At 59.5% G+C, this 17,325-nt stretch overlaps 2 protein-coding genes and 1 long non-coding RNA gene across 5 annotated transcripts; 2 read left to right on the forward strand and 1 right to left on the reverse strand.

Moving 5' to 3' along the window:
• Positions 1–49: 49 nt before the first annotated feature.
• Mrpl4 (mitochondrial ribosomal protein L4) lies at positions 50–6,762 on the forward strand. 3 transcript variants are annotated; one of them, XR_010040384.1, is made up of 10 exons: positions 50–197; positions 281–353; positions 427–577; positions 2,001–2,052; positions 2,821–2,938; positions 3,523–3,629; positions 3,688–3,812; positions 3,879–3,955; positions 4,628–4,888; positions 6,370–6,762. XR_010040384.1 is itself a non-coding variant. In XM_063228638.1 (9 exons), exons 1-9 carry the CDS (start codon positions 141–143, stop codon positions 4,771–4,773), a joined length of 906 nt encoding a protein of 301 aa, XP_063084708.1. In that variant the 5' UTR covers positions 50–140; the 3' UTR covers positions 4,774–4,911. The 3 variants fall into 3 exon arrangements, 2 of the variants coding, with proteins under 2 accessions (XP_063084708.1, XP_013000777.1); XM_063228638.1 differs by lacking the exon at positions 6,370–6,762 and having other exon boundaries at positions 4,628–4,911; XM_013145323.3 differs by lacking the exon at positions 6,370–6,762 and having other exon boundaries at positions 51–197; positions 3,703–3,812; positions 4,628–4,911.
• Positions 6,763–9,011: 2,249 nt separating this feature from the next.
• Positions 9,012–17,292, forward strand: Icam1 (intercellular adhesion molecule 1). The gene is made up of 7 exons (XM_003460866.5): positions 9,012–9,170; positions 11,252–11,533; positions 14,402–14,764; positions 15,098–15,385; positions 15,782–16,030; positions 16,132–16,380; positions 16,476–17,292. The coding sequence occupies exons 1-7, from the start codon at positions 9,119–9,121 to the stop codon at positions 16,691–16,693; spliced, it is 1,701 nt and encodes a 566-aa protein (XP_003460914.3). The 5' UTR covers positions 9,012–9,118; the 3' UTR covers positions 16,694–17,292.
• On the reverse strand, positions 11,916–14,402 carry LOC134471046 (uncharacterized). Its single transcript, XR_010040385.1, has 2 exons — positions 13,820–14,402; positions 11,916–13,282 (listed from the first exon to the last, which is right to left on the reverse strand). It is a non-coding gene; the product is annotated as an uncharacterized LOC134471046 (long non-coding RNA).
• Positions 17,293–17,325: the final 33 nt, after the last annotated feature.

The raw sequence follows: 17,325 nt of genomic DNA on the forward strand, positions 1-17,325 counted from the left end.
TGGTCGTCACTCTAACACGCCCCCGCTTCCTAGCGCTGAACCCGAGCGGGGCGGGCCCGTCGCGTGCGTGACGTCATAGCGAGGCGCCGCGCGCGTTGAGCAGGAGCCTCGACCTCGCTGTCCAGGAGACCGGTGAGGCGATGCTGCACTTAGTCCCGGCCGGAGCGCGGGCCTGGCTTCGGTCCTCGGGCTGCAGGGTGAGGCCGAGGACTGGGGACAGGGTTAGAGGAGAAAGGGTGACGAGTTCGGGGACGTATCTCATGCTCGGCCCCGCTTGCAGGGCCTGAGCTCACTGGCAGAAGAGGCAGTGCGGCCGGTGAAGGAGTCGGAGCAAGAGCCGGAGCCGAGCGCTGGTGAGCAGCCCACCGGGATCACCCAGCAGGGAGTGACCTTTGACCCTGACCCCTGACCCTGCCATTGCTGCAGGTGCCCAGGAGCCTGTGCTGCGCCGATGCGAACTCCCGGTCCCCGCGCACCGGCGCCCGGTGCAGGCCTGGATCGAATCCCTGCGAGGGTACGAGCAGGAGCGCGTTGGCCTGGCCGAGCTGCACCCTGACGTCTTCGCCACGGCGCCCCGGTGAGCGGGGCTGTGATGGCAGCTAGGAAGGGATGGGGGCCCGAGTTCAGGAATCAGCGTGACCGGGGTTCCTATCCTTGCGCCTCAGTGCTTCCACCTGTCAAAGGGGGATGGTGGAGCGGGATGATGGCTCAAGCCTGTAACTGGAGCACTCCGGAGGCTGAGGCAGGAGGATCACCGCAGGTTCGAGTCCAGCCTGGGCTACATAGTGAGTTCAAGGCCAGCCTGAACTACACTAGAGCACTAAACAGGACCAAATTCACTAGATGCCTGTCTTCATTTTGTAGTTAACCGGTGCTGCATAGCAACCCTAGAGAAGGATGCTGTAATGCTTCTTTTTTAGAACTGAGGCACAGAGTTAGGTAACTATTCCAGAAGATTACACAGCAATAGAGCCAGGACCAAAAGCTGTGCAGGTGACTGCCAGGGGGCCCTTTCCTGTGCAGTTTCTGGCACATAATGTTGTTAAAGCCAGGCATGGTGGCATACGCCTGTAATCCCAGCGCTCTGTAGGCTGAGGCAGGAAGATCCTGAGTAGAAGGCCATCCTGGGCTACTTGGTAAGACCCTGTCACAAGATAAAAAGGGGCTGGGATGCAGCTCAGTGGCAGAGCATTTGCCCAGCATGCACACAGGGGATTTCGGTCCCCAGTAGCATGCAGAAAGAGTGGTTTAGATGTAGTGATTTAGGCCTGCAGTCCTAGTACTTGGAAGGCTGAGGCAGGAGGATCACAAGTTGGAGGCTGGCCTGGGCTACATGGTAACACCCAGTTTCAAAAACAAGAACAAAAATGCTGAAACAGGTGAGGCTGATTTCAGTGACATATTGTATTTAACCTGAGATATCTGGAAATTTTGTCAGCATATTTTAGCCATTCAGGAGCCAGATGTGGCTGGTGTCCTCTGTGGGAGTGGTAGACAGCTGGAGAAGAGGCTCACGGAGGAGTCGTTAATGGCAGGAAGGAAGCAGAGTCCAGCGAGAGGAGAGAGGGGCAGCTATTCCTTTAGCAAGGGAAGAGCAAGTGCAAAGGCCCTGAGGCTGACCTCTATCTTGACTGGTAGGGATTCGAGATGAGGTCGGAAAAGAGCAAATTACATAGAGCCCTGGGGGCTGTGCAGGGTCGGGGTAGGGGAACCCTGGATTTTCTTTTAGTGAGTGAGGAGCTGTGTGAGGGTTTCCTTTTTGTTTTTGGTATGGAGGAGTTGAACCCTGGGCCTCTGCACTGAGGCATACCCTCAGCCCTTTTTTTATTTTTTATTTTTGAGGCAGGATAACAATAAGTTGCCCAGGCAGGACTCCAATTTGCAGTCCTCCTGCGTCAGCCTCCCAGAGTGCTGAGATTATAGGCATGGGCCTCTGTGCCCGGCAGTGTGGGAGGGTGCAGAGGGGAAGTGGCCTCTCATGTCTCCGTCCTCTGCCCCAGGCTGGATGTCCTGCACCAGGTGGCCATCTGGCAGAAGAACTTCAAGAGAATCGTGAGTGTGGCGAGAGAGAGCAAAGGCACTGGGGCAGGAGACCAAGGAAGTCATCGGGTTTTCTCTCTGGCGTGCTTGGCCTGGCCTCCTGGCCCCGTCTGGCTCTGTGCGTGGATGGCATCTCCTGAGCATCCACCTCTGTGAGCTCTGTGCTCGGGAGCAGATTCGGCCTCAGGACAGGGACGGCTTCCAGCCTTAAGGAGTTCACGCTTAGGGGGACCTGAATCAGGCATTCGAGGCTATAAATATGCCATGATGGGCAGCTGTCCCAGAGAAAGGGACGTTTAATCCTGGACCTCGTGTAGAAGCTGAGCAGATCAGTGGGGCCTGGGTGGTGACAATGGGGACAGCATGTGATGTGCAGAAGCCCCGTGTGCCACAGATGTCAGTGGGAAACATCCTGAGAACTTTGGAATTTATGGCAGGAACATGAAAGAGTCCATTATGGGGCTGGGGGTGCAGGCCTGTCACTCCAGCACTTTGGGAGGTCGGGAGCTGGACCTCAGCCTGGGTAACCTGATGACGCCCCATCTTCAAATAAAAGAGGGCTGGAGTGTCACTCAGTGTGAAGACCCCAGGTTCAGCCCCAGTGCCGCCAAAGACAGAACCCATTTTCCGAGTCCTCGATTTTGAGCCCGCACCCCTGAAGTCTAGGGAGTCTGTTCCCTGCCGCCCCAGCCCCGGGAACCCTCCAGCCTCGCCTTCCCCACGGTTGACGGTGCCCACGGTGCCGTCACCTCCCACACCTGAGCCGCCTCTCGCCCACAGAGCTACGCCAAGACCAAGACGAGGGCTGAGGTGCGGGGCGGCGGCCGGAAGCCCTGGCAGCAGAAGGGCAGCGGGCGGGCGCGGCACGGCAGCATCCGCTCCCCGATCTGGCGAGGCGGTGAGTGGCTGGGCCCTCGGGGGGGCCGGGATCTGGGTGCCGCCCCGGTTCCCTCTGTGAGCTGACAAGCCCTGTCGGCCTGGCCTGGCCACAGGCGCTGTCCACGCTGCCAGTCCATGGCAGCTCGTGCCCAGTGCCCGCCCCCACCAGCCCTAAAGCCTCGGCCTTCCTATGACTGCAGCCTTAAGCACATAGGCTTAGGGTGCACGCCTGTCATCCCGGCCGCTCAGGAGGCTGAGGCAGGAGGGTCGCGTGTGTCAGCCCAGGGTGAACAGCTTAACAACTGTAACCTCCTAAGTTGGTAAGAAGACCCTGTCTCAAAATAAAATTTTAAAAAACAGGCTGGGGATGGAGCAGAGGATGAAGGTCGGGGGTTCTATCCCCGGGACCTGGTGTCTCAGGATTCAAAGCTGGGGAGACGGATCCAGAGAGGAAAGTCAGGGCTCCCAGTGTGTCCCCCACCAGCCTCCTTTCTCCGCCCCGCCCTGTGCCCCACCTTCTCTGGTGGCTGGCTCCTTAGCCCTGGCTGAAGCATGGTCCGCCCTGGCGGTGGCCTGCACACCTCAGCTCCTCTGTCCCCGCAGGGGGCATCGCACACGGCCCCCGGGGCCCCACCAGCTACTACTACATGCTGCCCATGAAGGTGCGAGCGCTGGGGCTCAAGGTGGCGCTGACCGTGAAGCTGGCGCAGGTAAGGGGCCTGCCTGGCCCAGGTTGGGGGGCGGCGCGTGGGGCACTGTCGGGCTCAGCACCTGCGTCCCCAGGACGACCTGCATGTCGTGGACTCCCTGGAGCTGCCCACCTCGGACCCCCAGTACCTGACGGAGCTGGCCCACTACCGCCGCTGGGGCGACTCGGTGCTGCTCGTGGACCTGTGAGCGCCCGGGGTGGGGAGGGGGCGGGCAGCACACACTCCGCAGGCTCACACCCCTGTGCACAGGACACACGAGGGGATGCCACGCAACATCGTGGAGGCCACCAGCAGGCTCAAGACCATCAACCTGATCCCAGCTGTGGGTGAGCAAAGGGCCCCGGCCCACCCCAGAGTGAGCGAGTGTCAGCCCAACTGCTGGAGGCGGGGTTGGCTCAAGCAGGGCCTGCATTCAGGCCCAGCTCGGTGTCGCAGGCCGGTAATCCCAGCGCCCGGGAGGCCGAGGCAGGAGGATCTCAAGTTCAAAGCCAGCCAGGGCTAATATAACAAACCCAGTCTGGACACACCTGCATCTGTCCTTGTCCTGGAGTGGCCTTGAGCGGACCCGCCACGATCAGTGATAAGACCCCTTGGCTTTCCCTAGTGGTGCCTTTCTCAAAAAGTGCCCCGTTCCTCCTGTCCAGTCTGTTCCGGCTGCAGCCACCAGAGGGCACCGTGAGCACCCGAGTCCATCGAGCCCCTCCACGTGCCCTCCTCCCTGGGCCTGCCGACCTGCCCTTCCCCTCCTCCCCTCCTGTCTGTCCTGTGTCCAGCCTTCCTCGCTGGTGCGAGGTCGGAGTCCCAGTAGGGTCTTCCGCTTTCTGAGACAGGGTGTCCCTGTGTAGCTCGGCTCAGCCACCTTCCTGCCTCAGCCTCCCGAATGCTGGGAAAATAGGCACGTGCCACCACGCCTGGCTGGCCCGGGTCTTGTGGGCAGCAAAGGCGGGGGCCAGGTCAGGCTGCGGGGTCACCACTGACACTGGGTCTTGACCCCCCAGGCCTGAACGTGCACAGCATGCTCAAGCACCACAGCCTGGTCCTCACGCTGCCCACCGTCGCCTTCCTGGAGAAGAAGCTGCTGTGGCAGGACTCACGCTACGGGCCGCTGTACCCGTTTTGCCTGCCCTACCGTGACTTCCCCTGACGCACAGCGCAGCCTTCCTGGGGTGGCCCGAGGCTGGGCCCGCAGTCACCCCGGAGCAGCTGCGGGACTTCAGCTCGGATGACATCCTGCCCTGCCTGTCCCGGACTGCTTTCAAGTAAAGCATTTTATTTTAATTAACTACATGTATTTCTGTATTTTGAGACAGGGTCTCACTCTGTAGCCCAGGCTGGCCTTGAACCCACTTTAGAGCTCAGGCTTGTGACCCTCCTGTCTCAGCCTCCCAAGTGTTGGGATGACAGGCCTGTGCTACCGTGTCTGGCTAAAACTAAGTCTGGTTTCACACAAGAGTCAGGAACGCAGCTTGGCTCAGTGGCGCACACCTGTGATCCAGCCCTGGGGAGACTGAGGCACGGGGCCGGCTCAAGTTCAAGGCCAGCCTGGGCTGCAAAGCGCATAGCGGGCTCCTCTCTCAGAAAAGAAAACAAACAGAAAAGAACTTTGAGGGAAGCAAGGGTAACAAAGAAGCCCTCAGAAGCTGTCACGCACGCCAGAAGCTCACAGCCAGATCGAGTGCCAAAGAGGCTACGACCTGTCCCCTTTGGAGTAATCGGGAGTTGGCTACATGCACTGGTGTGTGCTTAGGGGCTGAGGCAGGAGGGTTACAAGTTCAAGCCCAGCCTGAGCAACTTAGTGATTTTTTTTTTTTTTTTTGTCTTTTTTTGGTCTTTTTCCTTTTTATCGGTACCGGAGATCGAACTCATGACTGCCTGCTTGCAAGGCAGGTGCTTATGCCACTGAGCTAAATTCCCAGCCCCACAACTTAGTGATTTAATAAAATACTGATTCATGAAAATACAAGCTAGGGATGTAGCTGAGTGCAGAGATGCAGGGGTTCATGGCTGGCGACCCCCTACCTCTTAGTGTTTACACAGAACCCATGCACAGCCCCTCCCCTGTGTTGTTCAGGAGTAAGGAGCCCCAAAGGCATCCTCGAGTCCAGTCCGAACCATAGAGCCCCTGAGGTCAGGGAGAGGCAGTCACCTGAAAACCAGCCCCCCAACGCAGAAAGTGTCTGGCTGGACACTGGTGCTGGTCCTGGCCCTTCTTTTTTTTTTTTTTTTTTTTGTCTTTTTCCTTTTTATCGGTACCGGGGATTGAACTCACAACCACCTGCTTGCAAGGCAGGCGCTTATGCCGCTGAGCTAAATGCCCAGCACCAGTCTTCGCTCTTCTAGAGGTGACAACAACCGGATATCAGAAAGCTTTCAGCAAGTAATGAGGTCCTGAGTTTATATAATGAGAGTATCAGGACAAGTGGCCAAGAGAGCTGGGTGTGGTCTGGGATTGAGAGGATGTGGGGTGGAGCAGTTCAGGAAGGTCTAGCTGGAGACGGAGAGGAGACCGGAGGGGAGGTGCAGACACAGCCCGGTGTGGTGGCGCACGCAGGGAGGCTGAGGCAGGAGGACCGTTGTGAGTTCGAGACCAGCCTGGGTTACAAAGTGAGCTCAAGGCCAGCCGGCTCCGGGCCACCTGTGCCCACCCCGGCCTGTGGGAGACTGCGTAGCACCCGGGAGGAAGCCGTGCCCTTCCAGGAGGCCACCACCAGGGCTGGGCATCGGCTTTTGCTTTCCTCAGGGAGAGGCGGCTGGACAGCGCCGCTCCGCCCCTCCCACGGGGTCGGCCTGCCTCAGGAGCCGCCCTGGGCTCTGCGTCGACCCCTCAAGCCCAGCGTCCTTCCAGCGAGTCCAGCCAGGTCTCATCCGCCGCCCAGGCCCACCGCGGCTCGCTGGGCCCCTGACCGCATCTCCTCCTGAAGCCTCAAGGGGGCGCCGAGAGCACCCGGTCCCCCTCTGCTCAGAACCTCCCGCGTCCCTGCCGTCCACCCCCACGCCGCCTACCTGGCTGCAGCCTCGCGGGCCTTCCGGCTGCTCCTGGGATGGTTCCTGCCACAGGGCCGTTGCACCTACCGTGCTCGTTGGTTGTTATGTTCCTCCCCAGGTGATTCCTATCACGTTCACCTTGGTGCTTTCTGGTCTTGTTTATTGTTTTTCTTTTTGTTTTGATTTGTTTTTTGAGACAGGGACCCACTATGTAGCCCAGGCTGGCCTCACTCTCATGACGATCCTTCTACCTCAGCCTCCCAGGTGCTGGGATGACAGGCGTGCACCAGTCATGCATGGTTTCCTGGTTTCAATTTCGCTTTCCAAGTCTTCCCAAGATACTCCAAGTGTGTTAACCCTCATGGCTTGTATTCTCTTTCCTGTCTTATTTTTCTGTTTTATCACTAATGCTTTATTTACTTGACTGGAGATAGAAGTCTCCAGTTTTTTTGTGATGATGATGGTAGTTTTCCTTTTTCTTTTCTTTCTTTTTCTTTTTTTTTTTATACCAAGGTTTCATTTTGCAGTTCAGACGGGTTTTGAACTCATGGAGATCTTCCTGCCTCGGCCTCTCAGGTGCTGGGATTACAGGCGTGTTGTGGGTAGTGGGCAAATGCTCTACTCCTGAGCTATATCCTCAGGCCTTTCAGAATTTTGAGACAAGGGTTCCCTAAGGTGCTCAGCCTCGAATTTGGTTTTTTTTTCTTCTTTTTGTCTTTTTTGAGACAGGGTCTCTCTGTGCAGTTCAGGCTGGCCTTGAGCTCACTTTGTAGCCCAGGCTGGTCTCGAACTCGCAACGATCCTCCTGCCTCAGCCTCCCGAGTGCCGAGATTACAGGCTCGGATTTGTGATACTCCTGCCTCAGTCTCCCCCGCAGCTGGGGTTACAGGCGCAGCATAACTCCTGACTGTGTACTGTCATTGCTGGAGCAGCGCCCCGCCGCAGCGGACGCCCCTAAACCCTGAGCCAGGGATGGAGAGTGGCCCTTGGGCCGCCAGGGGGCTCTCGCCGCGCGCTCCTCCTGCGGGGACCAGAGGACCCTGAGAGGTCAGCGCAGAAAAACCCGCTTGAAAATCACCGGCCAGCGCACGGGATTTTCCCAGAGCCTCGGGGGTGCAGGGACGCCCCGATCGCACTGTGTGATCCGTCCCCGGCGGTTCCGGAGCAGGGATCCTGTGCCCCAGCCCCCCTCAAGCCTGAAGATCCCCATGGAAATTCCTAGGAGCCCCCGCGGGGGTGCGGGACGCGCGCTGGGGACGCGCCGGGATCTCGGGCGCGTCCTCGGGAGGGGACAGCGCATCCCGCCCGCTCCCTTCCTGTTCTGCGGCTCGACCTCGGTGGCCTCGGTCTCCATGGCGACCCCTGCAGCATCCCACAACAGGAAGCCTCGGCGGCGCGGAGACGCGGGGTGCCCCGGCCTCCTTGGGCAGAAGCGGGGTGCTAGGGTCACACGCGCCGCACAATCGTCCTCGCACAGTGGCTGGAACCCCTCTCCTAAACTCTCCCCTCAGAGCCCAGGAGCTGCCTCGGTTTCCCCTGGAAGGAGAGGGCGCCCGCGCGCCGTCTGGGGCTGAGCTGCTGACTCACTTTGCCCGAGGAGCAGGGGAGCAGTCGGGGAGTCCAGGCGTCAGGATCGCTGCCCTTCCTTCCCTTTTTGGGGAACTGCGAGGACGCCCCCGCGGCCGAGCAGAAAGGGGGAAGTGGGGTGCAGGGCAGCCGCACGCAGATTGGCCAGAAGGAGGCCGGGGAACCTTCCCATCCCGGGCTCACTGCGCAGGAGCTGCCCGGGCCCGCTCGCCCGCTTCCCTGGAAACCTCTGTGTCACCCGGGCGGGGCCAGGCCCCTTGGGGGTGGGGGCACTTTCAATGGAGGGCTCCCCAAAAGCCCACCCCACAAGAGGCTGCTGCGCTAACCCTAACAGACTTTCAGGGCTGAGGAGTCAAGATCTGATTTCACGCAGGGTGTGGGGGCGCACACCTGTCACCCCTGCACTCGGGAGGCTGAGGCAGGAGGATGCGCCGGTGGTCCCGGTCAGCCTGGGCTGCGCAGCGAGACCCTGCGTCACAAGCCAAAACCGAAACCGAGACTTGGGTTCCGATCCCTTGACGACTCGGAGCCTCAGTTTACCCTTCAGCAAAATGAACTTAGTGGCCAGCCGGTTGCCCAGCGGGGTGGCCAGTGTCAACGGTGCATCACGGTCACCCAGGCCGGAGGACATGTCTCGTGGCCCGGACGGCCCCCTCATCTCCTCCCTCGGTCACCGCCCCCTACTTCTTCAGCTGGGAAATTCCGGGGCGTCAGGGCCAGCGAGGGAGGACCACCCCGCTCACTGGGCACCCTGGGTCCGGAAATGCCAGAGCCCCAGTTCCGGAGGGGAAGGCACGGGGTTTCCGGGAAGGCGAGAGCGCCGCCCCTGGTCCCCGGCCAGCGTATAAAGGCCGGCGCGCACGCTGCACCCCAGCTGCGCCGAGCCTGCGCCTCCGCCTCTGCTCCGCCCGCCCGCGATGGCTGCGCTGCCGCCCGCGCTGCTCGCCCTGCTGGGCGGCGTCGTCTCAGGTGAGCCGCAGTGGCAGGCAGGGGGCGCACCCGGGGACACCTCCGGGATCGGGGCTGCACCGGGTGGGGGGCCCTTCGCGCACAGGCAGCAGTTCAGGGCGCCATCCGACACTTTTTCTGTGGTTTGCTTCTTTGGGGATCCTCGAAGACCGAGGTCGCACTTTCGGGGTGGCCTCGAACTCGCCCCAGGGCTGGGCTCGTCCCCGGCTGGCGGGCCGCCCGGAGGCAGCTGTGCGGGAGAAGATGAGCCCAGGCCCGGCGTGTCCCGGCCAGCTCCCCGGTGGCCCCGGCGGCTCGCAGAAGGCGCTTTGGGGGGCAAGGGGGGCGCCTCGGCTTCTCCGTTGTAAACCGGGTAGAGGTGCGGTGGCCACCTGCAGAGCTTTGCGTGACGCTGGCGGCCAAGCGCGCCCCCTCCTTGGGGTCCATGGCGTGGGAATTTGTGCCAGCCTCGGGGGCGTGGGTGAGGATTGAGGAACCGCCCTGCCCACGGGTGCTCTGTTCCTCAAGCTCCTTCCCTGGGGAAGTCCGAGCTGCTTCTGCTCCGGGGAATTCCACGAACTTCTTCCTCAAGGGCCGCAAGCTGAGAAAGTGGGCAGTCCCAACCGTCCCCAGCTCTGCCCTCCCCGCTAGAACCGACCAGCTGGGGAAGATGGGGGGCCGAACTCCATTCCACAGGGGGGAACATGGACAGGGCTGTTACCATAACCAAGGATTCGCTTCCCAGCCCCCTGCCTTCCAATTCAGCAGCCACCCCTGTTCTGGCCTCTAGGTTTCCCTCTGTGAAATGGGAATAATTCCAGACTAACACCCAGGGAGCTTCTGGTCAGTGGGGTCATAGACCATCACTTCGGACGGCTAAGCCGAGGACTGGACTCTGCGAGGGGAAGCTAGCTCGGTAGTTTTTCTCCAAGTTGTTTAGTAGTAGTGGTGGCATCAGGAGGCAGCGTCTTGCTATGTTGCTCAAGCTGGTCTCCAACTCCTGGGCTCTAGCAATCCTCTAGTCCCAGCCTCCCCGGCCTCCCACGCTTTGGCACCAACTTATTTTTAAACTCCGCAGGCACTAACGTTGGAGCTCTAACCTAATAATCTTCCTTGTCGGGCCAGGGATTTAGCGCAGTGGCCTAAGCGGCTGCCTTGCAAGCATGAGATCGTGAGTTCGATCCCCCGTACCAAAAAAAAAAAAATCTTCCTTCTCGCCTAGGAAGCAGACATTTGCTACCTGCCCTGTGCTCTGACAGATGGGGAAGTTTAGGCCTGGGAAGGGAGTGGGAACCAGCCTGCTGCCTGCGCTCAGCTCATGTTAGCATCTGACGGTCAGGAGGCTGAGGCGGGAGCTTTGCTGTGAGTGGCCCGGGCTGCACCGCACTACATAGCGAGGAGACCCTGTCTCTAGCTACAGAAAAAAAAAATCTGAATTTTCCCGTGGCTCCCCACTGTCCTTAGAATGCAGAACACATTGGTTGAAGGTTTTTTGCGTGCCAAGGAGCTGCGCCATGGCTGAGCTGCACCCCCAGCCCTCCCCTCCCGCTGGCCCCTCCCTGACTGGCTGGGCACTCGGGGAGTTAGTACTACACCCCTCAGCTCCAGTCACCCGCCTAGGACTCTCACACTTCCTCCTTCCTTTTCCAGGAAACCCATCTTCTCCTTGTCACTAGCCTTTTCCTGTCAATCACAGCTCAGCTCAAATCTGACCCCAAGGAGCCGGGCAGGGCTGCCCACAGCTGGCATCCCAGCTCTCTGGGAGGCTGAGGCAGGAGGATTGAAAGTTTGAGCCCCCTTGGGCAACGTGTCTCAAAATAACAATAAAAAGGGCTAGGTCCATGCAAAGGCCCTGGGTTCCATCCCCAGTCCTGGAAAAAAAGTCTGTCACCAAGATTGTGCAGTCTATAGTCCTGTTTGGTGATCGCCAAAGCTCTTACATCCAGTACTGATGACTGCGCCTTGGGAAGGTTTCTGGCTGTCACCTTGCTCTGTCCAGGGTCAAGGCCGTGCCCGGGACAAGCCCAGGCCGGGCGCCCAGTGCCCTGCGCTGCTGTCAGCTCAACTAAGCCGGCCGCCTCCTCTCCTCACTTCCCTTGCAGTCATGGCCAGTGACCTGCAGGTATCAGTGTCCCCCAGCAAGGCCACCGTGCCCCGAGGAGCCTCCGTCCTGGTGAACTGCAGTTTCTCTGGCTGTGACAGAGAGCAGAATCCGGGCCGGAAACTGGGCCTGGAGACGGAATTGACAAAAGTCGTCGTGGACACGGGGCCCACCTGGCAGCTCTTCAACCTGACGGAGGTCCTCGAAGACAGCCGGCCGCTGTGCTTCCTGACCTGTTCCCCAGAGAGGCAGGCGACAGCCACAGTCTCCCTGACTGTGTATGGTGAGTGGCCAGGGTGGGGTGCTGGCCCGGGAGGTGGACGGGTGGACCCCAGGCCTCGGGCATGCCAGGCTCCACTCCACACCCACCCCCAGGCTGTGCCTGTCCTGTGCAGCCCATGTTCTAAAAAAGAAAGACGTGCTGGGCGTGGTGGCACACGTCTGTCCTCCCAGCACTTGGGAGGCTGAGGCAGGAGGCTCGCTGCGAGTCGAAGGCCAGCCTGGGCTGTGTAGGGAGCTCCGATCTAGCCTGGCTGGAGCACGTAGGGAGACCCTGGCTCCCAGTGAATAAAGAAGAAGAAAAAGGAAATTGCAGGCCTGGGAATGTAGCTCCCTAACGGAGCAAGCCTGAGTCTTTCCCAGCACTAGAAAAAAGAAAAAAAAAATGCAATTTATCATTATTATTTTTTTAAGATGCAATTTCAAACCAGCCCCGGGACAACATTTTTCATATATTGACAACAATCAAGGGAATTGGTAACAGCTGTGCTGGGGTGGGGTCAGTTCTCCAAGAGACTTGTGCAAGTGTCCTCTGTGTGACATAAAAATCCAGTCCCGGGCCCTGGCCAGAGGGGACCTGAAGGGGAGCTGGTCTAACCCGGGGCCCGGTGTGTGCTGGGCAGGGCCCTGTCGCTCAGCGGCTTCCACGGTCCACACCACAGCCGAGTGGGGGGCTTAAGGGTGTAGGGCACTCAGTGTAGGGCCGGGCGGAGGAAGGGCCCTCTGGCCATCATCCCAGGGGAAAAGGAGTGCTTGCTTTGCGTGTGGGGCGAGGCGCTCCGAGGTGTGCCAGGCCTTGGAAAGAAGAAAAATATGCTGGGCATGAGTGGCATGCCACTTCTGCCTTGGCAGGTGCCAGAGGCCGGGGCGGGGGGGCTTTCTGTTTGCCCTTAGAGCCCTGGCCGGGTGCGGTGGCTCATGTCTGCCATCCCAGTGCTCAGGGGGCTGAGGCAGGAGGATCGAGGTGAGTTCGAGGCTAGCCTGAACTACATAGAGAGATCTCGTCTAAAAACAAAAACAAAAACAAAAAAACAGAAACCTTAAAAGAAAACTCTGGAAATGACAGTCGGCTTGGGTGCACATGTGGCCTTGGGAGAGTACAGGGAGGGAATTTCTCTGCTTTGAGGATTTTTGAGCTTTGAAAATTTTGTTACCAAGGCAAAAAAAAAAAAATCACAACAGAACAAAGTAAGACAAAACTCAGGGAATTAAAAAACAGAAAAGTGGAACTGGTATTATAGGACTATAATCCCAGCACTCGAGAAGCTGAGGCAGGAGGATCCCAAGTGTAAGAGCAGCCTGGGCTAGTTAGTGAGACTCTATCTCAAAATTTCAAACACTAATAATAAAGGGGCTGGGAATGTGGCTCGGTGGAAAGCCCCAGCTCCCATCCCCAGTACAAACAGCCACCACGGTACCTGGCCAAGCAGTGTGTCAGACCTCAGTCTTCAGGCAGCTTGGTGACTGATTCATAGGCAGACCGGGCAAGGAAGTCCCCAAACATTCCTGGTAGCTTGTGAAAACCCCCGGAGAAATCTGTGTCAAAGATTTCCCACCTCTCTGAATGGAACGCTAATGCTCCGGATTGGGGTGCTGGCCTGTTGCATCTCTGCCTCTGTGGTGCTGGGGGTCTTCTGTGTTGCCTCTCTTCATGACATGGAGCAGAGAGCTGGCCCACAGTAACCGGGAGCGTGGGGAGGTGACTACAGGGGGTGTTTTGAGTGATGTGTAGGAGTTTGAGACGGTGGGTGTTCTGGGTGGAGAAGCAGAAGGAAATTTTGAAGTTGGAAAGTGTCCTGACGGGGACACAGCAGAAACTGACCATCAAGAGGGAGGTGAGGCTGGAGGTGAGGGGCTGGGCCCTCCCTTCCTTGGTGTAATAGACGGCCGTAGAGGGTTTTTGAGTAGGCCTCGTATTTAGATAGATTAAGCTGGACTTTCAGGAAGCCCGGAGCCAGCTGGGCATGGACCTAGTCCAGGCTACACATGCTGTCCCAGATGTGAGGGGCAGATAAATATTTGAAGAATGGTGCCCCAGGTGAGGGAGGAAGATGTGGGGTGAGGGGGAGGGCAGTGCAGCCCTCCCCACGCCGGTCCAGCAGGAGGGGGCTGGGCTCAGCGTGCAGCTGGGTTCTATTTTGAGGTTGGGGTTTGAGGGGGCCTCAAATGCTGCAAGTTGGATTTGCAGAAGTGTTTAGAGCTACTCACTAGGCCGCTGAGGTCACTCGACCTTTCAGCTATTGTTTTAAATAGCTTTAGGGAGATGTGAGTTGCACACCACAAAACTCACCCTGTCAGGGCTGGGAGCGAGGCTCAGAGCAGGCACTTGCCTGTAGTTCCAGCCTCTGGGAGGCTGAGGCAGGAGGATGGCCATGAGTTCAAGGTCAGCCTGGGCTACAAGGTGAGTTCAAGGCCAGCTTGAACTACAAAAATAAATCAATATTAAAAGTAAACAGAGGCTGAAGGTGGAGCTCAGTGCAAAGATTCTGATTCAATTCCCCTATAGCACAAATTTAAAAGAAATAGTATCTTGGGCCAGGGGTTTAGCTCACGCCAGGCGAGTGCTCGCCCCCAACTGCATCCCCAGCCCACGGGGGTTTTCTTTTAAGCAGTGCCTGGCAGGGCGAGCTACCGCCCACTGTGCCCATTCAAGCAGGTGCCTGGGTCAGGCTTTGAAATGCTTTCGCACTCCTCAGCCACTGCTGGGGCCAATGAGAATGTTCGCGCCCTTCACACCGTCCTGCGGTCCCCCCAAGGTCTGGTCCCCCCAAGGTCTCGCCATCCACATCTGCTTAGGTGGGGGAGGGGCGTGGCCTTGCAGCTAGAGGGCCTTCGGCTTACGGGACGCTCACTGTCCCTGGTGTCCCCTCAGCCTTCCCTGAGCACGTGGAGCTGGAACAACCCCTGCAGCCCTGGTACCCTGCCGGCGAGAGCGTCACCCTGCGCTGCCGCGTGGCAGGCGGGACACCCCGGGACCGGCTGGCCGTGGTGCTGCTGCGGGGCCAGGAGGAGCTGAGCCGGCAGCAGGTCGTCCAGGGAGGGGGCCAGCGGGCGTCCAGCCAGCAGCAGGTCATCGGGGAGCCCGAGGAGCCCGTGGAGTCCGTGGAGTTCACTGTACCGGTGGGCAGAGGCGACCACGGAGCCAACTTCTCGTGCCGCACGGAGCTGGACCTCCGACCCGAAGGCCTAGAGCTGTTTGTGAACACCTCGGCCGCCAGGCAGCTGCAGACATTTGGTGAGGCGCTGGGGAAGTGGAGGGAGGGCTCCCCGGCCTCTGCGGGGCTGAGAGGGTGGTTGGTGATGATGGAAACCGCTGAGACTCAGGAAGGAACGGTCGCTGGGGTCCGAAATGGGGTGTGCTGCCAGGTGTGGTGGCGCACTCATCGGGAGGCTGAGGCAGGAGGATCTCTGCATGTTCTTAGGCCAGCCTGGGCCACAAAGTGAGCTCCAGGCCAGCCTGAACTGCACAGCGAGGCTCTTGGGAGAGAAAGTTCCAGAATGAAAATGTCGCAGAAGGGAACTGCGGGAGGTCCCTTCCTCTGTGCTCACGCTCACCCTCCCTCCCCAGTCCTGCCAGCCACCCCTCCAGAACTTGTCACCACCAGGACCCTGGAGGTGGGCACCCGGCAGCAGGTCACCTGCTCGCTGAGTGGGCTGTTTCCCGCCTCGGAGGCCAAGGTCCACCTGGCGCTGGGGGACCTCCAGCTGAATGCCACAGTCACATACCACGATGACTCCCTGACCGCCTCGGCCTGGCTGGAGGCGACTGCGCAGGAGGAGGGCGACCGGCAGCTGGTGTGTGCCATCCTGCTAGGGAACCGCAGCAGAGCGTCCCGGAGCAAACTGATCGTCTACAGTGAGAGCAGGGCTGGTGGGCGGGGCTCTCTGGGCGTGGTCTTTGTTAGGGGCGGACTTAACTGTAGCCCCGCCTCCAGGCTTCCAGCGCTGTAAGAAACTATCTAGAAGCATGCAGGGGGCTTTGTGTGCATAGGGAGGTGGAGCATACCCATGATCCCAGCACTCGGGAGGCTGAGGCAGGAGGCTCGCTGGGAGTTCAAGGCCAACCTGGGCTACAGAGTGAGCCCAAGGCCAGTCTGAACTACATTGTGGGACCTTCCCTCCCGCAGAAAAACATCAAAACAAGAAAAAGAACCTATGTACGGTTGGTGAAGTGTGGGTGGGGCTATCGGTGGGTGTGGCTGTGGGCGGGGCCTTTACTAAGGGCGGGGCTCGCCGCATGCCCCGCCTCCAGGCTTTCCCGAACCGGTCCTGACGCTGAATGCCACCGAGGTCTCTGAAGGGGATGTGGTGATGGTGAACTGTGAAACGCACTCTGGCGCCATTGCAACACTCAGTGAGGGCACAGCCGTGCTACCGGCCCCCCACTTGCTGCTGAAGGCCAGAGCTGAGGATAACGGCCGTCGCTTCTTTTGCTCTGGGGCCCTGAAGGTGGCCGGGAAAGTGCTGTACAAGAACCAGACCCAGCAGCTCGCCGTCCTGTGTGAGTGGCACTGCCCGAGCCCTGTGTCCTGAGCCCACCCCCGGGCCCGCTGTGCCCGCGGCCCCCGACCTGACCCCGGTCCCCCTCCTGCTGTCCCTCAGATGGCCCCCGACTAGACGAGAGCAGCTGCCCCAGGAACTGGACCTTGCCAGAGGGGTCCCAGCAGACCCTGAGGTGCCAGGCCTTGGGGAACCCACCCCCCCAGCTCCGGTGTCACCGCAGGAGCGACAATGCTTCGCTGCCCATCGGGAGCCCGGGACCTGTCAGGCGGGAGCTGGAGGGCACCTACGTGTGCCGGGCCGTGAGCTCCCGCGGGGAGGCCACCCGGGAGGTGCTGGTGACAGTTCTCTGTGAGTACCACCATGGCCAGTGTGCGGGGCTGGGTGGGGACCGTGGGCAATGAACCCTGCTCAGTTCTCACCCCCTGCCCCGTGTCTGCCCACAGACGATCAGGGTAAGATGATCATCGTCATTGCGCTGGTGACCATAGCAGGCATCGTGGGCTTTGCAGCCTTAGCCGCGTATTTATATAACCGGCAGCGGAAGATCAGGGAATACAAGCTACAAAAGGCAGCCCAAACCCTGCTACTGAAGCCCAAGCTACCGCTGCCAGAGCCCGGACCAAACCCAGTTCCCCCACAGCAGCAGCAGCAGCAGTGCTGAACTGAACTGAACCCTTGACATGCACCTTGCAGCTCTGCACACCTCCTCGGGTGACAGAGGACAGGATGGAGGCCTCAGGTGGCATTTGGGATCCTGGCGTCGGCACGAGTGGGGTCCCAGGGCTGTGCAGCTGACCTGTAGCCCTGGGACTGAGCGTAAAAGCGAGAAGCCTGGAGAATGAGGCTGGGCATGAGAACCCCAGCATTCTGGAGTCGGATCACCACAGGTCTGAGGCCAGCCTGAACTGCATCGTGAGACCCTGTGTCAAAGCAAACAGAAAGCCTTGGGCATGTCTGTGGTGGATGTTGAAGTCCGGCCTGGACATAGGGGCAGTGACAGAGACACCAGCCTGTGGTTTTATGGACCAATAGCCAGAAAATGTGGAAACTCCCTCCCTGTTGGATGTGCAGAGGCCCCACAGCCCTAGGAGGAGTCACCTGCACGGATCCATACGTGGAGCACTGAAACACAGATGCGCTTGCTTCCTGTGGGAGATGCCAGCTCTGGTACTACTGTCCGTTAACCGTGCCCAACTCTTGCCAATGATGTATTTATTATGTTTTTTATTTTTTTAAACTTTTATAAAAAGTTTTTATAAATTGGCTGTGTCCTGGGTACGTTTTAGGAAGGCT

Source organism: Cavia porcellus, unplaced genomic scaffold, assembly GCF_034190915.1.
Source record: "Cavia porcellus strain 051 isolate PalLab524CR breed Dunkin Hartley unplaced genomic scaffold, mCavPor4.1 scaffold_17, whole genome shotgun sequence".
Lineage (NCBI taxonomy): Eukaryota > Metazoa > Chordata > Mammalia > Rodentia > Caviidae > Cavia > Cavia porcellus.